Source organism: Pseudorca crassidens, chromosome 7 (genome assembly GCF_039906515.1).
Source record: "Pseudorca crassidens isolate mPseCra1 chromosome 7, mPseCra1.hap1, whole genome shotgun sequence".
NCBI lineage: Eukaryota > Metazoa > Chordata > Mammalia > Artiodactyla > Delphinidae > Pseudorca > Pseudorca crassidens.
The window spans coordinates 65,108,357-65,134,321 of record NC_090302.1 but is presented as its reverse complement, the minus strand read 5'-3'; the positions used below and the strand labels follow the sequence as shown (position 1 = coordinate 65,134,321).

The following is a 25,965-nucleotide window of genomic DNA, read 5'->3' as shown; positions in this document are numbered from 1 at the left end:
TCATTCTTTTAATTATCTGTATAATGGTTGTAGTCTCTACTACACTTGAAAGCCCTTGATGGCACAGATTTGTTTTAACCCACACTGCAGTCTCATAGGAAAGCACCAGACAAGAAATCAGAGGCCTTGTTCTAATCTGATTGGGTTCTAATCAAAAACCTGGGAGTAAGACTCGAGAATCTGTACTTGATACCACTGAACTGCACTGCACAGCCTGTCTCAACAAATTAAGGCTTGGTTTATGGCTCATTTTTAAAGATTATTTTTCTTGAAAGATTAAAAACCTCAATAATAAACATCAGGAATCAACTGAGATAAAGTAAAGTTTATGAAAACAATTTACCTAGAGTAAGTTACTTAAATTCTGTCAGTTTCTTTAGCCATACAATACTAACAAACAATACTTCCTCTCGCAAGAAAATGTAATAAAAATAAATGTGACAGAATTTTAATTGAGAACTTAAGATAAAGGGGTCCTTTTTTTTTTATCTTAACAGATAAAAATAACATTAACCAAAGCATCTAAACCCTTCTGCTTGATTAACAATATAACACCACTTGACAACTATTGAATCTGACATAATCTGAAAAATGATGCAATGATCTCTCCCCCGCAATATACTAAATGGAATGCTCCTCTGATTTTTCACTCACTGTTTTCTCACAAATAAAGTACTGTAGAATCAAAAACATACTGCTTAAACATACAATGGAAATGAGGCAGATCAATACTGTAGCTTGAAGCACCATAACTCACAGCAAAGTATTTGGGTTTGGCATTCTATGTTTCACAGACTGAAATACCATGTGTTTCTCCACAGTTGTGGGTGTGCCGGTCTCCAAACAGCCACAAGTAATTGGTTCTGACTGCTGTACTGTTCTCTACTGGGCTGTACGGGATTCAAAAGCTCTTTACTCAAAGCTCTTTCTAGTTACTATTACTCAAGATAAAAGCTCTAGAACAGCCCTAAGTTAATGGGTCAAAGACCAAAATGCTGAAAATGTTAAAGTCCTGGCAAGTATACAATTGATGAGAACTCTTAGATGAACTCCAGCATCACTATTACATGTTACTGAACAAAAAATGAAAATGTCACCTAAAGGGGGATAAAGCTTTGAAAGATGACTCTTCATATCTACCATACAATCCAGCTCTCTCTATGCATCACCACACCATGGTATACTAAGTTTTTTCTTAACTAATAATGAATATTTATTTTTATTCTTATCTAGTGAAATGGTAGAAAATTTAGAAATGAGCATATACTGACTTTCCTAAGTTGATTAAGTAAGTGATAACAACAGCAGCTAACATTAATACTGTATTTAGTATTAAATGTGCTAAAAGCACTGATTTAAGTGTTGTTTTAGATCTTTTGCCTACTCATAAAAAGATTTCCTCATGCTTACATATACTTCCCAAAGCTACAAGTCTAGCTTAGCTGTATGATATATACGTAACTATCAGAAAAATTTGTACGTGTAGGGAAGCAAATCAATATTTACTGAGGATCTACCAATATGCCAAACGCTGTATCTTTGTTTAATCCTCACAACAATCCTACAATGTAGGGAATTTCACCTACATGTTACAAACACTGAAACTGATGCTTAGAGTATTGTGTGGGTAATAAGTAAGAGTGCCAGAAAGCACCCCCAAGTCTGCCTGACTCTAAAGCTATATATGAGGGGAAGGAGGTGATGGTAATTGAAGCAGGTACTGGAGCAGAGAGCTAGATCATCTGAGGACCCAGTAATGGAGTTTTGAGAATGGACCAAAATAACAAATACAGAGACCAAATAAGAACATCAAGAGCAAAACAGTCAGAGACAGAATCAAATTAGGTTATAAAGTAAGAAGCAGGGATTGGATGGTGCAAGAATGGATTTGCAAACATGTGAAGGTAGGGTTTGGAGTGACTGCTGCAAGCAGTCTTGGGCTCCAGCGGGTACAGGCTGTTTGGGTGAGTTGGATGTCTTTGATTCAGAGGGGGAATGGAACTAAAATAACAATACATTTCTATTACACAAAAAAACTCATTATATAATTTAATTCATTAAATATATGTACTACGCATGAGGCCTATTCCTCAAATCAAAATAAAGCAAAGATTTTTTACTGCTCTTCTCCCTTAACAAGGTGTCAAATTGCTAGACATCCTTCAAAGACTCCTGCAAACATTTCATCTTCTCAGTACCTTCTTCTAACAATATTAGGCGGAATGAACTCCTCCCTCATCTATGTTCCCACATACTTTATACATGCCTATTTTTAGTATTGATATTTGCTTATGTGACCATTTCCCTTGCTAGAAGAGGAATTCACAAAAGCAGAGATCATATCTTCACCTTCATCCCCATAAGAGAGCTAAAATGGTAGACAAAAATCCAAAAGTGTCAATAATTATATTAAACTTAAATGATCTAATCACCCAGTTAAAAGCCAGAGATTGTCAAATGGAAAATACAACAAAACCAGCTATATCTTTCTACAAGAAACCCACTGTAAATATAAAACATAGGTTAAAAGAAAAGAATGGGAAAAGATATATCATGCAAACACTAGTCAAAGGAAAGCTGGAGTTAAAAAAAAAGAAGTAGAAGAAAGCAGCAGTATGAAAAAGGTCATAATTGAAATTATAAAAATGGACAGTATAGTGGACAGGGTCAAAAGCAGACTGCGGGAGGCCTATTATAAGAAGATACTGAAACATATTTAAGTCATTCCTGTCTTAGAACTCCCTGAATCCTCTGAACACTCCACTCCTATTTTTCACACTTAATAGCTAAATCTTTGCGACAGATGTCTAAATTCACTTCTTTTGTTCAACTTCCACTAATTTCGCCACCTCTTGATGAAAGAACCTTTGTTAAGTTTACCAAGGGCCTCCATGCACTAACTCCAAAGGCCATTTTTCAGTCCTCATTTCACTTGCTTTTCAGCAGTATATGACACTACCGGCATGTCACCCTTCTTGAAATTCTCTCTTCTCATGGCATCATACTTCCTTGGTTTTCCTCTTCCCTCTTTGCCTGTTCCTTCACAGCTTCCTTTGCAACGTTATCCTCTTGTACTCAGGCATTATATGCTGGAGTTTTTCAAGCTTCATTCTTAGGCCTTTTTCTCTTCTTACTCTATAAACCGTCCCTATGTCGTCTCAGTCTTGCTGATAGCTTCAAGTCCTACCCGTATAATAGTGACTTGAAATTGTTATCTCCAGCTTGGCTTCTTCCTTGAATTTCACATCAAGCAGCCTTTGTGACATCTCCAGTTGGATGTCTCAGTGGCACCTCAAACTTAACATACTCAAAATTAAACTCACAATATCCCCTCCTGTTCCATTGTTTCTCTCTCAGTAAATGAGATCATTAATCCACTTCCAAAAGCAAAAACACCTAGGAATTGTTTGACACACCACTATCTCTTGTTCTTCACATTCAATTGTTTCTTCACACTACAGCCAAAGTGATCTTTTAAAAAAAGCAAATCCAAGCATATCACTCCTTCTTTAAAGTTTTTCAATGACTCTTCCTTTGCTCTCAAAACAAAGACAACAAAGTCTGACCTCTGCCCTTTTCTCCAGACCTTTCTTATCTCAGAGTACTCTTGCCTTTGCTCTCTTTATTCCAGCCATACTGGTCTTCCTCAATTTCTTCAATTTCTTCCTCCCACCACAGAGCCTTTGTAAATATCTGTGCTCCTCTCCTCCTGATCTGGAACACTACTCTCTTCCACCCCTGGGTACCTTATACCCAGTCTTCAGATATTAGCTTAAGCATCACTGACCCAGAAAAGGCTTTACTGATACCTTAGTCTAAGGCAGGCTCATTTGTTTAAAAAAACTCTTATACACTTAAGTTCTTCTCTTTCGGTGAACTTATCCTATAAGTAATTACACATTAACTAGTGTGATTACATGAAAAATATTTACTTTCACTATTAGATTTTAAGTTCATGAGAGTGAAGACTGTCTGTTTAGGTTCACATGACATCCCCAGGACCAAAACTAAGCCTGTCACAGACCAGATGCAGAATAAATACTAAACTAATGGGTGGAGAAAAGAATTAACACACAATAATACAAAGAAGGCAGAGCTCAACTAAGTAGAGGCCAGAGAGCCAATGAAGAAAAGTCGATAACAAGAGAAACAAAGGAGATGAGTATTTAAAGAAGAAAGTAGTTGAAGCCTCAAATGTCTGAGAAAGATGAAAGGAGATGAGAAGGAACCAATGGATAGGCAGAGCAAGCAGAAAATTATTGGTGACCTTTAAGAAAATAGTTTCAGTAGAATGAGCACATAGAAGAAGAAAGTATAGACTGCTTTTCAAGAATGTGTCAGTGAAAAGAGGGGCAGACAGGCTGCAGAAAGGGCAGAGAGCTCAGCCACGGGAATATACTGATGGTGATCATAGAGCAGGAGTTACATGCTCAAGGTTACAATAGGAAGCAGAACAAAATGACACAGTTTGAAACTGAAGATGTTATGTTAGTAAATAATCTTTCCCTGTGGTGCAATCCAATTACTTTCTATAAATATAATGGTAGGGCTTCCCCGGTGGCGCAGTGGTTGAGAGTCCACCTGCCAATGCAGGGGACGTGGGTTCGTGCCCCGGTCCGGGAGGATCCCACATGCTGTGGACCGGCTGGGCCCGTGAGCCATGGCTGCTGGGCCTGCGCGTCCGGAGCCTGTGCTCCGCGGTGGGAGAGGCCACGGCAGTGAGAGACCCGCATACCGTAAAAAAAAAAAAAAAAAAAAAAAAAAAAAGATGTAAATATAATGGTAATAAAAATAATAGCTAACTTTTTTTGGATTATTCACTAAGTGCAAGGCAAAGTGCAAAGTACTTTAAGACTTCTCACTACCTTTTTTTTTTCCTTAGATTCCATATATATGTGTTAGCATACGGTATTTGTTTTTCTCTTTCTGACTTACTTCACTCTGTAGGACAGACTCTAGGTCCATCCACCTCACTACAAATATCTCAATTCCGTCTCTTTTTATGGCTGAGTAATATTCCATTGCATATATGTGCCACATCTTCTTTATCCATTCGTCTGATGATGGACACTTAGGTTGCTTCCATGTCCTGGCTATTGTAAATAGAGCTACAATGAACATTGTGGTACATGACTCTTTTTGAATTATGGTTTTCTCAGGGTATATGTCCAGTAGTGGGATTGCTGGGTCATATGGTAGTTCTATTTTTAGTTTTTTAAGGAACCTCCATACTGTTCTCCATAGTGGCTGTATCAATTTACATTCCCACCAACAGTGCAAGAGGGTTCCCTTTTCTCCACACCCTCTCCAGCATTTATTGTTTTCAGATTTTCTGATGATGGCCATTCTGACTGGTGTGAGATGATACCTCAATGTAGTTTTGATTTGCATTTCTCTAATTATTAGTGATGTTGCGCATTCTTTCATAGGTCATGAAGAACCTAGGGTTAAGACGGGAATAAAGACACAGACCTACTAGAGAATGGACTTGAGGATATGGGGAGGGGGAAGGGTAAGCTGTGACAAAGCGAGAGAGAGGCATGGACATATATACACTACCAAACATAAAATAGATAGCTAGTGGGAAGCAGCCACATAGCACAGGGAGATCAGCTATGTGGTTTGTGACCACCTAGAGGGGTGGGATAGGGAGGATGGGAGGGAGGGAGATGGAAGAGGGAGGAGATATGGGAACATATGTATATGTATAACTGATTCACTTTGTTACAAAGCAGAAACTAACACACCATTGTAAAGCAATTATACTCCAATAAAGATGTTAAGAAAAAAAAAAAAGACTTCTCACTAGACCTCCCAGCATCTCTATTAGAGAGTAGTATCATTATCCTCATTTTACAGATGAAAACCTGAGACCCAAGCCACCTGATTAGCAACTGACAGAAGCTGAATTGGAATCCAGATATATCTGACTTGTATGACAGGTCAGATATACTATTAATTGGTTAACCCGGTATCTATTCATTTCTCATTTCCTTGTCCCTTGACTCATTATAGCTCAAGGTGGCCACACAACCCATTTCCAGCTGATGGAATATAAGTGGAAATATGTTTGGAACTTCCTTGGAAGGCTTTTTCTCTTTTAAATATATAAACATTTAAATATACTTTAATATCTGTTATCTATTAAATTTATATTAAAATTTCTAAATATTTAAAAAATAAATGTATGGTATAAAAACTTAAATATTTTCTAAATGGAAAGCCTTGCAATGCTTTATCATATATATAAAACAGGTATTGCTGGGCCATCCCATTCCTCTGACTTGAATGTGATTCCAAATCCTAGAGCTGGCTTCCATCTTATGACAATCAGGGAGTGGCAGAGAAATTACAGAGAAGCTGAACTACTAAACCAATGACAATAGTCACCTACTTCTAGACTTCTTGCTGTATGAGCCAAAAAAACTGTCTTAAACATGTTAGTCAAGTTTTCTGTTATTTACACTTGACTGTACTTCTAATGGTTGTAATTCCAAAGCCCATGCTCTTATCTACCAAACTATATATATATATCACCTCTCATCTATGAAATTAAAAGATTAACCTCTCTGAGTTCTTAAGTAGTTCAAGTTAGAAAATGCGTATTTAAATGTCTTGAAAAATAGAAATTAGTATACAAATTTATTATTGTTTTCAAAACAATGATTCTCAACTAAGGGAAGAGCCTGGAGAGCATATATCCCATAGAAACATGGGATTAGGCAGCAGTGTCCTAGAAGGACACATCAGAATCTGATGGGGAAAATTTTCACATTACACACATTCCCTTTTGAGAATCACTGCTAGAGTGAACCTCCTCTTACTAATAAGATGATGAGCATATCCCGTAAATCTGTTCAGAAGGTTGAGAAGTGGAGCTTTATTATGATAGTGGGGGTATTGAGCACACCTCCATTAAGACATCAATAGCTTAATAATTGGTAAAAAATTTTTGAACCCATGGGAAACAATCCCACCTTACCAAACTTTCTCAGAACATAAGCAATTATTTTTATATGAATAACAGTAATAAACAACCAATAATGGTATGACCCAACAAAGCTGACATAGTATAATGTAATATTAACCAATGGGATCAGAGAGTTAGCAGGAAGAAATGTAAATGTGTTTCAGAGAAAGACTAGAATGAATTCCAAATACTTACTCAAATCTTTATAAAGGTTTCCTCTTCATCTTGATTTCTCTTATTTGAGGTCAAATTTACTACTCTCTCACTAAGAAATTAACAAAGTAATTTTAAAAATTGAACTCAACTGAATCTCATCTCAGGTCCCAAATAACTAGTTTGTTCATTTATTGGATTAGGTCCCAGTATGTTTCATTCAATAACCATTTGTTGAACACCTACTGTGGGTCAGACTATTCTTGGCACTAGAGTGCCTTTACAGCTGTGAAGAAAATAACCAAAATAGCTTGTCCTTATGGAACTTATATTCTATGAGGGTAAGGAGCAAACAGACAAAAAGCAAATAAATAAAATACAATATACGTAAGCTGGTAAGTGCTGTAGTGAAAAAAATAAAGCAAGGAAGGTAGAAGGTAGATAGGCAACATGGGGTGAGAATGAGACAGAGCTTGTAGGGTGGGGGAGGGTTAGTGGTTGCAGTTTTAAATACCATGGTCATAAAGCTTTCATTAGGACGCTGACACTTGAGCTATGACCTGAAGGAGCTGAAGAACCAAACCACAACTATGCATCTATTTGCTTTAATGCTAACTCTTTTTCTGTTGAATATATCATTTGAAATTGGTCAACAGCTAAATGGCAAAATGATACTGTTTTTCCTTACAAGTCACCCAGATCCATTCTAATCAAACCAAACAGGGAAAAAAGACATTCTAATTATTGGTAACCCTCTGAATCTCACTGTTGAGATATGTTGACATACCTGGCTTTTGAGGAGAAAGTTTAAATGTGTATTTTATTCCTTTATGTCACAAATATATTCATTTTTTGATACTCCCCAAACACGTATTTCAAATGTAGAAAATTTTGTTTAGTCTTAAATGAGCCCAAATTTCATCATGGGCTAAAATTTTAAGACATAAAATGACTGCTGAAACTGAATTTTAATCATATAGATGAATCACAACATGCATCTTTAGCTGGACATGTATTATGGATAAGACTAGCTTTCTACAGAGAATAATCACATGTTCTAATTACCATTCTGGTTATACGCATAATTAATAATATTCTGTCTTAATGGGACACACTGAATCTTCAGACAGTTGCAAGCTTTAACTATGCATACTGCCAAATCCAACTGTCAGCTGCACTGCCAAACACAAAGGAATCTTGATGTAGTGCTTTAGCATTGATAACAATATGCATATCTTTATACATGATACAATGGAAAAATTAATTGCTTTTCTTCCTTCAAAATTTTCTCCACACTTAATAATTTTACGTTGCTTGATTGATGACTCACCCTAAATTATATATACTGGTGAGCGATCTTATGAACAACAAAAACATGAATGTAAATGTGACCCAAGATTCAAAGAAGAAAAAAATATTGTAGGACTTACTGATTGTAAACTTTCATTTTCACGTAAACAAGCTGTGTGAAGTTCTGATTTCAAGCTTGCAATGTGACTTCGATGAGATGTCATCTCCTTTTCTAATGTAGCAATTCTAGTGCTTGCAAGCTGGTAGACATCCACGAAACTTTTAATCATAGCCTTAAGAAATAAAAATAATGCCACATACAATTCAAATAAAGCTGTCCCCAAAGGAGAATTTCCATAATTTGAAAGCAAAATCATTAAAATTTTAAAATAAACAACTTTTCATCCTCCTTTAAAATAATAAAGCTAAACCTCACATTTTATATTGAGAACCGTGACTATTTTAAGAAAGTCTGGGAGAAAATAACTGAGACTTTTTTCCAGAATATTTATTTAAATAAGGTGTACTTTGATCTATGTGCTTAAAGTTTAGAATGCAGTTTTTAAAGATGGCACACTTATTACCTTTGTAAAGTTAAATTCAAGTTGCAATTTGACCTAAATTTCAATCTTAAGACACACAACAGATGGATGTATAAGCAAGATATTTCAAAATGAGCTCAGTAAAATTTTCAAACCACCTAGAACACAAATGTTTTGAAACAAAAGGAGCTGAACTAATCCTATGATTTTTTAAGAGTAAATAATATGATTCCTATATTGTAAGAAAAGCATAATTATTTTCATTCATATAACAGAGGAACATCCTTGCATTACACTGGATATAATAAAATAAATAACATAAGCAAGTGCTGGTAACTTTTTCTCTTCCCTAAGTAGTGTAATATTCGGGAGAATTGTTGGGCCTCTGTACCACAGTTTAATCATATTTTGTAGACTTTTGCTTCTAAAGCAAGCCGTAGTGAATTTTAAGTCCAAGAATACTATTACACCTTTGAAAGACTAAAAAGTCTTTCAAAATACTTCAAATACAGTAAAGTAAAATCAAACATTTCAAAGACATATTCAAATATAATTTTATGTTATTTACAAGAAAACCATGTTCCAACTGCAGCCACAACTTAGAACAATGGTAGACAGTCTGAAAATTTCCAAATTATATTCAATCTGAAGAGTCTGGTTTGAGAGGGCTTTAAGAAACTAGGTATTTGGGCAATTCTGAATGCATATGAAATAATCTGGTGAACAAAAAGTAAGAAACAACATACACAATGTCTGAGAAAAAGAAGTAGGTGAGTTATTTGTAGTTAAAAGAAAATTCATAGCTTTTTGCCTAACAAATTCCTATTTGCCCTCAAAAACCCAGTTCAGAAACCACCTCTTTAAAGAAGGCTCTTTTGAGCCCAAAGGCAGTGTTAACTTCTATTCTGGTTCTCTGTGGGTCCCTCATGCTTGCTTCTACTACTGCATTTATTGCTTTGGCAGAAATGCATTAATTTACATGTTTATAGTCACTACACTAAGGAGCTACCTAGGCCAGATATTGTGTCAAATCTAATCATCTCTGTATCTTCAGGGATGGCTTGAATGACTGACAGGAAGGAAGGAAGGAAGGAAGGAAGGCAAGGAGGGAGGGAGGGAGGGGAGGGAGGGAGGGAGGGAGGGGAGGGAGGGAGGGAGGGAGGGAGGGAGGGAGGGAGGGAGGGAGGGGAGAGAGAGAGACTGGAAAAGATGAAAAGCCACATTAGTCATATTCAGTTTGGCAAAAAATACCTTATAGAAAAGGATGAAGATACTTGGGAAAATATAACCTTAACACTCTAGTGAATAAATTACTACCCATACTTTATTCAAAGTCGAAAAAAGAAGCAAAAGCATAGCTGTAGGCATAAAAAGATAAAGTACACAAAAGTTCATTCTATTACCCAACACTAAATAAGCATGGTACGACCTCATGTTTGGGAACATCTCACATGTCCTAACATTCCTCACCTTGAGTCATTTCAAGGTAAGCTGAGGGCTAATACTAACACAAAATATGTCCCTGGGTTTCAAAAGTAGATAAAAATCAGAAATTACAAAATCATATCTGTTTCTTCCTACACCAAGTCTCTCTCTACTTCTGAAAATTCACTTATCTTCTCCACTGAGATGGTGGACCAGGAATCACAAGTCCTATTTTTTTCTGGTTCTCATGCTGCCACTTACTTAGCTTTATCTTGTTGGGCAATGCCATGTCATCTCTCTGAGCCTCCACCTCCTCCCTCCATAAAATGGGAAGAAAAGTCAATTTTTTTGCTTATTTCTAAAACTGTTGTGAGGATCAGATAGTTAAAAATCTAATACAGGGCTTCCCTGGTGGCGCAGTGGTTGGGAGTCCGCCTGCCGATGCAGGGGACACGGGTTCGTGCCCCAGTCCGGGAGAATCCCATATGCTGTGGAGCGGCTGGGCCCGTGAGCCATGACTGCTGGGCCTGCACGTCCAGAGCCTGTGCTCCGCAGTGGGAGAGGACACAACAGTGAGAGGCCTGCATACTGCCAAAAAAAAAAAAAAAAATCTAATACAAAGCCATTCTCTTAACCCTTCAGCTACATTGCACCTAATATAAAAAAGCCCTCTAAAAATGGTAAGCTAGTAAATTTCATTGTAGTATTACCATTGTTCTATTTTTAAATTCTCCACTAAGATCTTAATGAGACAATCTGTGATAGGTGGCTTGTATACATGTGTTCCTGTTATATAAGGACCTAAAGTGCATAAAATGCATGAAAACTTACATAAAGGCCTTATTTAATAAAAAGAAGAAAGTACTCTTCTATCAATAATAGGCTCCTGGATTATTATCTCAATGTAAGTCATAATAGAACTGGCCTCTAATATATAAAAAATTTCAACATTTAATAAGTTGTCCTGGGGCTTCCCTGGTGGCGCAGTGGTTGAGGGTCCACCTGCCGATGCAGGGGACAGGGGTTCGTGCCCCGGTCCGGGAAGGTTCCACATGCTGCGGAGCGTCTGGGCCCGTGAGCCATGGCTGCTGAGCCTGCGCGTCCGGAGCCTGTGCTCTGCAACGGGAGAGGCCACAGCAGGAAAAGGCCCGCGTACCTCAAAAAAAAAAAAAAAAAAAAGTCCTATTTCTTAAATTTGGAGAAACACATTTCATGAATTGTCACATACATGATATTCTAAAAGGAATTATAATATAAAAGGAATTCCTTTAAATCTCTTTTTTAAAAAATAAAATATTTTTTGAGAAGTTATATCTGAATTTTTACGTGATGGATGGAACAAAAGTCATAATTATTTTGGCTCCTTCCTTGATCTGCTTTTAATAACTAAATTCTGATATTCAGTGCAGTATTAAGAGAAACCACATATTACTTCTTTATAACATTAAAAAGAATAAAATAATAATCTACTTTTTGCTTAGGATTTAGAGTCTTAAGCATTTAAAATTTTTAACGCAGTATTTGAGAGATGAAAGCAATTTTCTATAACACTTACTGTATAGGATATTTTTTTCAGAGCAGCAAAGGTAAGGTAATCAATACAGAAAGTATGTTTCACGGAACTAGTGTAAGTAAAATATACTACATGCTTCTAAAATGAAAACCTCCTTCAGAACTGAAAGGTAGGGAGGAGTGTCAGTGAAATCGTAAAGCTATTCAAAGAATCCACAGCTCTTTTGAAGAATAAAGAATGTTAACTTCCAGTATTAAAATGTCATTCAAACTATGTTATAAAGGATGCCAGTGAAAAATCCAACTCTTTAATACAAAAGAAAGGTGCCAGCTTGGTAGAAGAAATGGAAATGACAGCTGGAATCAAGTGAGGGGGTACGAGGAGGAGTGAGTGAGCATCTCATGACCTCTCTATCAATCTCCTGAAGTCTAGCGATATACAATACCCCTCACTCCTGTATTAAAACATCACACCTTTTTACATTAGGAAACAATGACAAAGCAGCATGATACTGTCAAAAGCAAGCCCAGCACTTGAGAATATATCCCATGTCATCTTTGGCCCTTGGGATTTTGACTATACCATGCAGTGAGATATGAATCTCAGTAGGGTTTATCTAGTTATATGAGAAACAGAACAAAAAACAGTTTCTGGACAAAAATAGCCTTTTGTTTTAGAGATAATCTATTGTGTTTATAATCAGCATACCAAGATGAGAAAGTTCAAACATATAAAATTCCACATTCTATCTATTTCAAGGAAAAGCGTAAGTGTTTTAGAATACAAAAAATTCTGAGACACAAACAGGTGACTGTCACTTGAGGACTAGTATATTATTTATATAATTTGTTATGTACATATTATGTAGTTTAGACTGACTTCAAAATTGGACTTCAGGGAAAGTAGGAGCCTTGGGAAGCTGATGTTAGGAGAAGGAGCAATTAGTGGAAAATGTCATAAGGCCTAGATGCCAACAAAATAGTAAATTTTCTATTTATATTTTTGAGTAAGTAATTGGGAAGCAAAAACCTCTGACATTTACTTTAAATTTTGTAATTACGGATATACTTCATTTCTATATACTATATAAAGTAAGTATACCATGTAAAATAGATATACCAGATATACCAAATATGTGAAATACAATAAATCCCCATAACATGGGGAAAATGATTCCTACCTTACAAAGATTTTGTGGGGGTTAAATGAATATTAATACATGAAAAGACCTTAACTATCTGGCATGCAGTAAACACTCAGGTAAATGTTAACTATAATAATGACAACGATATCAAATTAGGAAAATTACTATTTTAACTCATAAAAGAAAGATTCAATATTTCTGAGGGGTATTATTGGACACATAAGTATTTTAAATACAAGTTATTCTACACATTGAATATATTAAAATTCTTTCAAAAATAAAGAATTTTAGAGGCTAATGAATATTTACTTCCTAACAACAAAACGTCCCATTGATAATAAAAGTAAAACGTCCCATTGATAATAAAAGTTACTATTTAAAGAACAAAATAATGCCATTTGCAGTGACATGGATGGACCAAGAGATGGTCATACTGAGTGAAGTCAGAAAAAGACAAATATACGATATCACTTATATGTGGACTCTAACAAAAGGGTACAAATGAACTTAACTACAAAACAGAAATAGAATTACAGATGTAGAAAACAAACTTATGGTTACCAGGGGGTAATGGGAGGTGAGGGATAAATTGGGAGATTGGGATTGACATATACACACTGTTATATATAAAACAGATAACTAATAAAGACTTACTGTATAGCCCAGGGAGCTCTACTCAACACTCTGTGATGGCCTATATGGGAAAAGAATCTAAAAAAGAGTGGGTAAATGTATATGCACAACTGATTCACTTTGCTGTACACCTGAAACTAACACAACATTGTAAATCAACTGTACCCTAGTAAAAAAAATTTTTTTAATTAAAAAATAATAAAAGTTACTATTTAAGATGTCTTTCCTACGAATGAAAGTCTTAGAATGATAACATTCTCATAATTTTTAGTATTAAATTTTATTCCTTGGCACCTGGAATTAAAATTATTTTCTTCATTATCACAAAATTACTCTGTAAGGTTGCTCATTTAATTGACTTACTTTCATTCCAATATTTTATAAATGTAGGGATACAGCAGAGAATGAGGGTTAAAGCGTCTCTTACTAGTCTGCAAATAGCAACTACGTCCCCCAGTCAAGAGCCAGTCTAAGATCTGGAAATGGACTGTTTAGTTTGGATGTTGGGTTTCTGGCCCTGGCCCTAAATACTATTCACCATAACATTCCAGTACAAAGTTATGTAGGAAAGACTCAATCAGGATGGCAGACTGCCATCCACCTCCTTGCTTTACCACACAGAGTTGCACGTGTGTGTGTGTATATGTGTGTGTGCATGCATGTGCAGGCATCAAAGCTGATAAGAATGCTTTCAGCTGACAAGAATTCTGAGGAATCAATAAGAAAGAGAAAGTGGAAGAGGCCAGAAACAAAATTTTAGAGAAACCCTATCCAAAACACAAGCAAGAAAACACTTCTACAAAGGTGTAACCAAGTACAAGTGGGCTTGAAACTAAGCATAAACAGCTATGAGAGGAGGGAGAGGGCCTTAACTTGGCTTTATCAGTAGCCCTGAAACCTCTTACTCTCAACAAAAAGTTATTACTAATGATGGTTAGTGAAAGAAATATGATTGGATATGCTTTACAATTTTAAAAATCTTGTATAACTTTTTGTGATACAGGTATCCCTGCTCTTCGAAAGTTTGCCTTATGCCACTTCACTTTCACGAAAGACCTGCATTTGTACCTGTTTTCGATAACCGAAAGAAATCCGAAGAGGATTTTCGTTTTTACCAAAAAAGGCAAAAAGCAAAAATAGCGTTCACTGTTTGTTTTGCAGTGAGCCCTTTTGGAGGCAGCGCTCACTCAGAGCAGTGAGAGTCGCCCCTCCAAGCTCCTTCCCCGGGAACTACTCTCAGCATCTAAGCACCAAGTCCACACAGCTCTGAACTGTGTCTGTGAGCATCTGTGCTTTGTCTCCATTTATTTTGTTCATCCATTAGCAAGATGGGGCCTAGGGTAACTGCTCCTTCACTTAACACCATTTCAGCTTATGACAGGTTTTATAGGAATGCTCTGCTTTTGGATAGTGGGGAAACGTGTTTGGAAGTCTAATACTGAATCCTCACCCTGACCAATCCCATGACGTGGTAAATAGGGAAGATGCACTTGGCGAAAGTACACCACTGGTTGTGTTTATTAAATCATGACATGCATGTTTCAATCCTATCAATCAAGTAAATGAAGTTTTAATTGGAATTTTGGCTAAAATATTTCCAACTTCCCTGAATTAATCAACTGTTCTTTAAACTAATATATGTCCTGTTTTTATATTTTCACAAATGCATTTTATACTAAATACATTTTATATTTTTAACAAAAATTCAAACACATTTTTTGGTTCAAAAACTTTGCTTCTGAACTTTCTATGTGTATACACATATATGAATTTTTATAGATTTAGATCAATTTTGGAAAAATTCCAAAATTCTGGAAACACTTCCAAACAACTATTTTCATAATGCTCCATAAAACTCCTTCAATAAAGCAGTTCATTTCTTTTAAAACTTCTTGTGACAGAATGTGTTTTGTCTTGGCTTCTTTAAAAAAAAATTTATAGATAGAATGCTTTTGATAGCCACTTGCCAGCAAAGAAAAGGCCTACAGATTTGGAACCCTTCTCTTTATGCTACAGAAAAGTACATAATTCACACTCAAGTTCAAGAGTAATTTGAAGCATTTTGTCACAAGAAGAACAGCAAACCTTATATAGAAGATTTTAAAGACTACCTCTTATCTCATTGTAAACTACTGTAAAGACTAAACTATGAAAAATAATTTAATCCGTAAATTACTTAACCATACAGGGTACATAAGAGTTCGTGGTGAAATACAAAGAAAGTAAATAAACAAATGAGGACACCATTCTCAGCCCTGCTGCACTGTAGAATCCTTCCACCTTTTCCCAAAATACCTAACAGGAAATATTAATGTCTAAAAAATGGACCAAGTGATGATACCAGTGCCAATCCATATCAAAGAATAAAAATTTTATCTCTTACTTTATTAAAAAAAAAGGGAAAGTCCATTGTCTTGCATACCCACTGGGATGTATTCAGTCTCCAAAGTGAGTTAAAATGGAAAAAAAATTGGAGACTTCCATATATAGATTTTATTCTATTTTATATTTATTTCTTTTAATAGACTACATTTTTTAGAGCAGTTTTAGGTTCACAGAAAAATTGAGTGGGAAGTACATAAATTACCCATATACCCCCTGCCCCTACACACCCAAAAACATCCCGCACCAGAGTGGTACATTTGTTACCATCAGTGAACCTACACTGACACATCATCACCCAAAACCCATAGCGTGCATTTGTGTTGACTCTTGGTGGTGTACATTCTATTGGTTTGGACAAATGTATAATGACATGTACCCACCATGGTAGTATCACAGAGAAGAGTTTCAGTGCCCTAAAAATTCTCTGTGCCTACTCATTCTTCCCTCCTCCCCAACCCCTGACAATCACTGATCTTTTTACTGTCTCCATAGTTTTTATATTAACTTTTTAATCTTTCTTTTAAAAATCTTTTAAAATCATACCTTTAAAATATTCCATATTTTTTTGTTTTATGTTATAGAGCTTATTTAACAATGACACAAGTATACAATTTATAAAGGTATAAATATACATACATACATATATTGGAGATACTGGTTCAAAAATAAAAGTAAGCCATCAACAAGTATGGAGAGCACTCCTCTGCATCACGGTGACTGAGCTAGGCAGCTCTTCCCCTACTGGTGTGAAGGAGAGCTGCAACAGCTGTGTTTGTGCCCACAAACCAAAACAGAGAGTGGCCTAGAGTCAGAAGGGCACAAGTTGCTGGAGAGGGTGTGAAAAAAAGGGAACCTTCCTACCCTGTTGGTGAGAATGTAAATTGGTACAGCCACTATGGAGAACAGTATGGAGGATCCTAAAAAAACTAAAAATAGAGCTACCATATGATCCAGCAATCCCACTCATGGGCCTACAAAAACCATAATTCAAAAAGATACATGCAGGCGTCAAGATGGTGGTGTGGGAAGACGCTGAGTTAGCGTCTCCCCAAAACTAGGGTGCCTGCCAGCTGTTGGTGGAGGACCCTGACACCCAAGGAGATGGGAGGAACCCCCAAGTGAACCAGTCACTCAAGTCCAGGAAGCACAGAGAGTCCCATACAGGATAAACTCTAGGAAAAATACACCAAGACAAATATCAGTCAAACTAACAAAAATTAAAATCAAAAAAATATATTAAAAGCAGCAAGGGAAAAACAAAAAAAATAACATACAAAGGAATCCCCATAAGGTTAGCAGCTGATTTTTCAGCAGAAACTGCAGGCCAGAAGAGAGTGGCAGGATATCCTTAAAGTGATGAAAGAGAAAAAGCTCTAACCAAGATTACTCTACCCAGCAAAGGTCTCATTCAGATTCTACAGAGAAATCAAAAGCTTTTCAGACAAGCAAAAGCTAAGAGAACTCAGCATCACAAACCAGCTTTACAACAAATGCTAAAGAAACTTCTCTAGGCAGGAAACACAGGAGAAGAAAAAAACCCACAAAAACAAACCCAAAACAATTAAGGAAATGGTAACAGCAACATACATATTGATAATAACCTTGAATGTAAATGGATTAAAAGCTCCAACCAAGGGCTACCCTGGTGGCGCAGTGGCTGAGAGTCCGCCTGCCGATGCAGGGGACACGGGTTCGTGCCCCAGTCTGGGAAGATCCCACATGCCACAGAGCAGCTAGGCCCGTGAGCCATGGCTGCTGAGCCTGCGCGTCCGGAGCCTGTGCTCCGCAACGGTAAAGGCACCAACAGTGACAGGCCCGCCTACCGCAAAAAAAAAAAAAAAAAAAGCCCCAACCAAAAGACACAGACTGGGTGAATGGATACAAAAACAAGACCCATATATATGCTGTCTACAAGAGTTCCACTTCAGACGTAGGGACACATACAGACTGAAAGTGAAGGGATGGAAAAATATATTCCACACAAACAGAAATCAAAAGAAAGTTGGAGTAGCAATACTCATATCAGATAAAATAGACTTTAAAATAAAGACTGTTACAAGAGATAAGGAGGGACACTACATAATGATCAAAGGATCAATCAAAGAAGATGTAACAATTATAAATGTTTATGCACCCAACATAGAAGCACCTCAATACATAAGGCAAATGCTAACAACCATGAAAGGAGAAATTGAAAGTAACACAATAATAGTAGGGGACTTTAACTTCCTACTTACACCAATGGACAGATCACCCAAGCAGAAAATAAATAAGGAAACACAAGCTTTAAACAACACAATACACCAGATAGATTTAATTGATATTTATAGAATGTTCCACCCAAAAGTGGCAGAATACACTTTCTTCTCAAGTGCACATGGAACATTCTCCAGGATAGATCACATCTTGGGGCACAAATCAAGCCTTGGAAAATTTAAGAAAACTGAAATTGTATCAAGCATCTTTTCTGACTACAACGCTATGAGACTGGAAATCAATTACAGGAAAAAACTGTAAAAAACACAAATACATGGCAGCTAAACAGTGAACTACTAAATAACCAAGAGATCACTGAAGAAACCAAAGACATTAAAAAATACACAGAAACAAATGACAATGAAAACATGACAACCCAAAACCTATGGGACACAGCAAAAGCAGTTCTAAGAAGGAAGTTTATAGCAATTCAATCTCACCTCAAGAAACAAGAAAAATATCAAATAAACAATCTAACACTACACTTAAAACAACTAGAGAAAGAAGAACAAAGAAAACCCAAAGTCAGTAGAAGGAAAGAAATCATAAAGATCAGAGCAGAAATAAATGAAATAGAAACGAAGAAAACAAGAGCAAAGATCAATAAATCTAAAAGCTGGTTCTTTGAGAAGATAAACAAAATTGATAAACCCTTAGCCAGACTCATCAAGATAAAAAGGAAGAGGACTCTAATCAATAAAATTAGAAATGAAAAAGGAGGAATCACAACTGATACCGCAGAAATACAAAGGATTATAAGAGACTACTATAAACAACTATATGCCAATAAAATGGACAACCACGAAGCAATGGACAAATTCTTGGAAGGGTACGATTTTCCAAAACTGAACCAGGAAGAATTAGAAAATATAAACAGACTTATCACAAGTAATGAAATTGAAACCGTAATAAAAAATGTTCCAACAAACAAAAGTCCAGGACCAAATGGCTTCACAGTTGAATTCTATCAAACATTTAGAGAAGAGCTAACACTGATCCTTCTCAAACTCTTCCAAAAAATCGCTGAGGGAGAAACACTCCCAAATTCATTCTACGAAGCCACCATCACCCTGATACCAAAACCAGAAAAAGATATCACAAAAAAAGAAAACTATAGACCAATATCATTGATGGACATAGATGCAAAATCCTGAACAAAATACTAGCAAACAAAATCCAACAACACATTAAAAGGATCATACACCATGATCAAGTGGGATTTATCCCAGGGATGCAAGGATTCTTCAATATATGCAAATCAAACAATGTGATACACCACATTAACAAATTAAGGAATAAAAACCATATGATCATCTCAATAGATACAGAAAAAGCTTTTGACAAAATTCAATACCCATTTATGACAAAAACTCTCCAGAAAATGGGCACAGAGGGAACCTACCTCAACCTAATAAAGGCCATATATGACAAACCCACAGCAAGCATCATACTCAATGGTGAAAAACTGAAAGCATTTCCACTAAGATTAGGAACAAGACAAGGATGTCCACTCTCACCACTATTACCCAACATAGTTTTGGAAGTCCTACCCACAGCAATCATCAGAGAAGAAAAAGAAATGAAAGGAATGTAAATCACAAAAGAAGAAGTAAAGCTGTCACTGTTTGCCAATGACATGATACTATACATAGAAAATCCTAAGGATGCCACCAGAAAACTACTAGAGCCAATCAATGCATTTGGTAAGGTTTCAGGATACAAAATTAATGCACAGAAATCTCTGGCATTCCTATACACCAACAACGAAAAATCAGAAAGAGAAATTAAGGAAACAAGCCCATTCACCATTGCAACAGAAAGAATAAAATACCTAGGAATAAACCTGCCTAAGGAGGCGAAAGACCTGTACTCAGAAAACTATAAAACACTGATGAAAGAAACCAAAGATGACATAAACAGATGGTGAAATATACCATGTCCTTGGATTGGAAGAATCAATATTGTGTAAAAGGCTATACTACCCAAAGCAACCTACAGATTCAATGCAATCCCTATCAAACTACCAATGGCATTCTTCACAGAATTATAACAAAAAACCTTACAATTTGTATGGAAACACAAAAGACCCCGAATAACCAAAGCAATCTTGAGAAAGAAAAACAGAGTTGCGGGTATCAGGCTCCCTGACTTCAAACTATACCACAAAGCTACAGTAATACAGACGGCATGGTAGTGACACAAAAACAGAAATATAGATCTATGGTACAGGATAGAATGCCCAGAGATAAACCTATGCACATATGGTCACCTAATTTACGACAAAGGAGGCAAGAACATACAATGCAGAAAAGACAGTCTCTTCAATAAGTGGTGCTGGGAAAACCAGACAGCTACATGTAAAAGAATGAAATTAGAACACTACCTAACACCATACACATAAATAAACTCCAAATGGATTAAAGAGCTAAATGTAAGACCGGACACTATAAAACTCTTAGAGGAAAACACAGGAAAAACACCCTTTGACATAAACCACAGCAAGATCTTTTTTGACCCACCTTCTAGAGTAACAGAAATAAAAACAAAAATAAACAAATGGGACTTAATTAAACTTAAAAACTTTTGCACAGCAAAGGAAGCCATAAACAAGACAAAAAGACAACCCTCAGAATGGGAGAAACAACAGACAAAGGATTAATCTCCAAAATATACTAACAGCTCATGGAGTTCAATATCAAGAAAACAAACAATCCAGTTAAAAAATGGGTAGACGACCTAAACAGACATTTCTTCAAGGAAGACATACAGATGGCCAAGAGGCACATGAAAAGATGCTCAACATCACTAATCATTAGAGAAATGCAAATCAAAACTACAATGAGGTATCACCTCATGCCAGTGAGAATGGTCATCATCAAAAAAATCTAGAAACAATAAATGCTTTCCAGTGCGGTGAAAAGGGAATCCTCCTGCACTGCTGGTGGGAATGTGAATTGATACAACCACTATGGAAAACAGTATGGAGGTTCCTTAAAAAACTAAAAATAGAACTACCATATGACCCAGCAATCCCACTACTGGGCATATACCCTGAGAAAACCATAATTCAAAAAGAGACATGTACCACAGTGTTCATTGCAGCACTATTTACAATAGCCAAGACATGGAACCAACCTGAATGTCCATTGACAGATGAATGGATAAAGAAGATGTGGCACATATATACAATGGAATATTACTCAGCCATAAAAAGAAACGAAATTGAGTTATTTGTAGTGAGGTGGATGGACCTAGAGTCTGTCGTACAGAGTGAAGTAAGTCAGAAAGAGAAAAACAAATACCGTAGGCGAACACATATATATGGAATCTAAAGAAAAAAAATGGTACTGATGAACCTACTTGCAGGGCAGTAATAAAGATGTAGACATAGAGAATGGACTGAGGACACAGGGTGGGAAGGGAAAGCTGGGGTGAAGTGAGAGGTGAGAATAGCATCAACATATATACACTACCAAATGTAAAATAGTTAGCTAGTGGGAAGCAGCAGCATAGCACAGGGAGATCAACTCGGTGCTTTGTGATGACCTAGAGGGGTGGGATAGGGAGATGGGAGGGAGGCTCAAGAGGGAGGGGATATGGGGACATATGTATGTATAAGGCTGATTCACTTTGGTGTACAACAGAAACTAACACAGTATTGTGAAGCAATTATACTCCAATAAAGATCTATTAAAAACAAAAAAGATACATGTACCCCAATGTTCACTGCAACACTAGTTACTATAGCCAGGACATGAAAGCCATCTATATGTCCATCGATGGATGAATGGATAAAGAAGATGTGGTACCTGTATACAATGGAATATTACTCAGCCATAAAAAAGAATGAAATAATACCATTTGCAGTGACATGGATGGACCTAGAGCTTGTCCCACTGAGTGAAGTAAGTCAGAGAGAGAGACAAATATCGTGTGATATCACTTATATGTGGAATCTAAAAAACGGGTACAAATGAACTTATTTACAAAACAGAAACAGAGCCACAGATGTAGAAAACAAACTTATGGTTACCAACGGGGGAAGGGGGCAGGGATAAATTGGGAGATTGGGATTGACACATACTCACTATTATATTTAAAAAAGATAATGAATAGGACCTACTGTATAGCACAAGGAACTCTACTCAATACTCTGTAATGACCTCTGTGGGAAAAGAATCTAAAAAAGAGTGGATATATGTATATGTATAACTGATTCACTTTGCTGTACAGCAGAAACTAACACAACACTGTAAATCACCTATACTCCAGTAGAAGTTAAACAAAAGGCACAAGTAAGGCTTCAGGAAGCCTCCACATCCAGAAGACAATCTACCAACTCACTGTGCCCAACAGCGTGGATGTCCCATTTCTTTCTCTAACACCCAGATGCAAGCTCCAGTAATCAGAATCCTTATCTATATAAGCACAAAAGTAGCACCACACTCTAGGATTACCCAAAACTTAATGACTTAAAACAACACAAATTTAGTATCTCATAGTTTCTATGGGTCTAGCATGGGTTAACTGGGTCTTCCACTCAGGGTCTTACCAGGCTGAAATAAAAGTTTCAGCTGGAGCTGTGATCTCTCTGAGACTCAGGGCCCTCTTTCCAAGTGGCAGAATTTAGTTCTTCCAGAAGTAGAACGGAGGTCTCCATTTTTTTGCTGGATTCAGCCAGCAAGAAAATGAGCCAGGGTGATTCTCAGCTCCTAAGGAACCCCCTCAGGTCCTTGCCAAATGGACCCCTCCCTTCTCAGCTTGGCTGTTTGCTTTCTTCCAGGCCAGAAGAGCACATCTCTGACACTTCACCTTCTTTTAAAGGGCTCATCTGATTAGGTCAGGCCCATCCAGGATAATCTCCTATTTACTAGTCTCACCCTCAAGGAGAGAGGGTAAATTATATAATGCATGTACAGTACATCAGGGGGAAGATCTTGGGGGTCATATTATAATTCTGATTACCACAACCTAAACCATAGACCTTATACAAAAATGAACTCAAAATTGATCATAGATTTAAATGTAAAATATAAAGCTGTAAAAGTTTCAGAAGAAAATGTAGGAGAAAATCTTCGGCATCTAGGGCTTGGCAAAGAGTTCTTAGATATAATGCCAAAAGCATGATTCATAAAAGAAAAAAAATCAGTAAGTTGAATTTCATCAAAATTTAAAACTTTTGCTTTGTGAAAGATCTTGTTATGAAGATTAAAAGACAAGCTACAGACAAGAAACAATTTTCAAACCACCTATCTGATAAAGAACTAGTTTCTGGAAAATATTTTTAAAACTTTCAAAACTCAATAGTAAAAAGACAAACACTCCAATTAGAAAATAAGCAAAATAAGGTACATTTTACCAAAGAATTCTCTTATACAAATTGCAAATAAGCATATTAAAAGGAGTTTCAAAATCACTAGCCATTAGAGAAAGAAAAAACCCACAGTGAGATATCACTACATACCTAACGGAAGGGCTAAAAGAAAAAACTGACAACATCAAAAGCTGACAAGGAACAGAGAAACTGGATCTCTCAAACATCCTGCTGAGAATGAAGAACGGTACAGCCATTCTAGAAAACAGTTTGGCAGTTTCTTAAAACACTAAGCATCCACTTACATATGGCCTAGCAATCACATTACTGAACTTTTTTTTTTTTTTTTTTTTGTGGTACGTGGGCCTCTCACTGTTGCGGCCTCTCTCGTTGCGGAGCACAGGCTCCGGACGCGCAGGCTCAGTGGCCATGGCTCACGGGCCCAGCCGCTCCGCAGCACGTGGGATCCTCCTGGACTGGGGCACGAACCCGTGTCCCCTGCATTGGCAGGCGGACTCTCAACCACTGCGCCACCAGGGAAGCACATTTCTAAACATTTATCCTAGAGATCATAGCTTCATATGTAATAGCCAAAAATCAGAAACAATGAAAATGTCCTTCAATGGGTGAATGGTTAAACAAATTATGCACATCCATACCATGGATACTAGTCAGCAACATAAAGGAACAAACTATTGATAGATGCAACAACTTGGATGGAACTCAAGGGCATCATGCTGAGTGAAAAAAGAGTCAACCTCAAAATGTCACATTCTGTAGGACTGCATTTATGTATTCTTGAAATAACAAAATTATAGAGACAAAATATTTAGTGGTTACCAGGGATTAGGGCTGATTTTGGGGGAGGGGTTGATATGTCTATAAAGTGGTTAGCTGAGGAAGATCTTTGTGGTGATGTAATAGCACTGTATCTTGGTCACGGTGGTGACTACACAAATACACACGTGATAAAATGTCATAGAACTATACATACACATTGTAGCAATGTCAATTTTCTGGTTTTAATATTGTCCTAAAGTTATGTAAGATGTAACATTGGGGGGAAATGGGTGAAGGGTACGTGGGGATTTCTTTCCTCTGTACTATTTTTGTAACTTCTTGTGAATCTACAATTATTTCAAAATAAAAAGGAGAGAAAAGTGTGTGTGTATGTGTGGTATGCTAACATTTAACTAAAAAGAGGATATATACACATATCTACATAAATTTTAGAAACAAATAAACTTTTTTTGAAGTTTAAATGGTAGCTATTTATCTGGCAAAGGCCTGGACTAGACTAACCTGTCTCCTGTCCCTAACTCCTAGAGACTCCTTTATACAGATACTTGGATTAAACAACCTAGCTTATCACACTCAACCTGACAGAGTGTCAGACAACTGTCTATATTTGCTCACTGACTGGCAAAGCAGTGCCAGAAGGAGCCATAGTAGAGCCTGAGGCATCAAAGAAGTCAATGCAATCTGACTCAGTGCAATATGCACTCAGCCCAACTCTCCACTCAAAGTCAACCCCACACCTGCCTCAAAGTAGCCCAAAGAGGGAGGTGAACCCACGCTCTACCACCAGAATCACCAGATGCGTTGGAATACATGGGAGTCAGTAAAGCCTAGGCTTGACCAAATCTTTGCCCAAGGTGCTCTCACTTCCTCTAGAGTCCCATTCTCCAAGGCTTACCAGAACCCCAGTTTTAACAACAACAATTACTATGTGCCAGACACCACATTATGAGTTTTGCATATTTTTCCAATTCTGGCAATAATCCTGTAGGACTCATATCATCTCTATTTTATAGAACAAGAAACTAAGGCTCAGCGATGCTAAGTACATTATGCAAGGTCCCCTAGCTAATAAAGAAAGGAACTAGGTTTTGAATCCATGTCTGTCTAATTCCAAAGCCCATGCTTATCCCATGTGTTGCAAGCTTTCCAGTTTGCTTTGGACTGGTTTAGTGGGTTTTTTTGCTTTGTTTGTTTTGGCTATCTATCATACAAAGTTTCTCAGTGAAATCAGCAGAATTAATCTAGGCTTTCCAAGTTTCACAAAATTATGCAGATAGTCTATCACAACACTCATTTTTGTCAATTTAATTCATGTTTTCTCCTCTACTGACTGAAAAGGGTACAAAAGCAAAGCCCTCTTAATTTTGCTATGAAACCAAGATTTTCAAAGATCTCAAACTCATTAATAATTATACTACATTGACTCTGAGCTACCAATTTTTGCTTATGTAATGGAAATATTTATTTCAAGCAAAAGAACTTCAGATGATATTTTCTTGGGGACTTCATTCATTCTGTAGAATGAGTTCAATAAACATT

At 36.8% G+C, this 25,965-nt stretch overlaps 1 protein-coding gene across 10 annotated transcripts in view; it reads right to left on the bottom strand.

Annotated features, from left to right (window-relative positions):
- CCDC171 (coiled-coil domain containing 171) overlaps positions 1–25,965 on the bottom strand; it is a 358,867-nt gene that overhangs the window by 39,980 nt on the left and 292,922 nt on the right. For 9 of the 10 annotated variants that reach the window (XM_067744432.1, XM_067744430.1, XM_067744436.1 and 6 more), the window contains one exon: positions 8,554–8,706. The exons of the other annotated variant lie outside the window; for it this stretch is intronic. In XM_067744432.1, the coding sequence (XP_067600533.1) occupies positions 8,554–8,706 (153 nt within the window). The remainder of the gene's footprint in view (positions 1–8,553; positions 8,707–25,965) is intronic. 10 annotated transcript variants of the gene reach the window in all.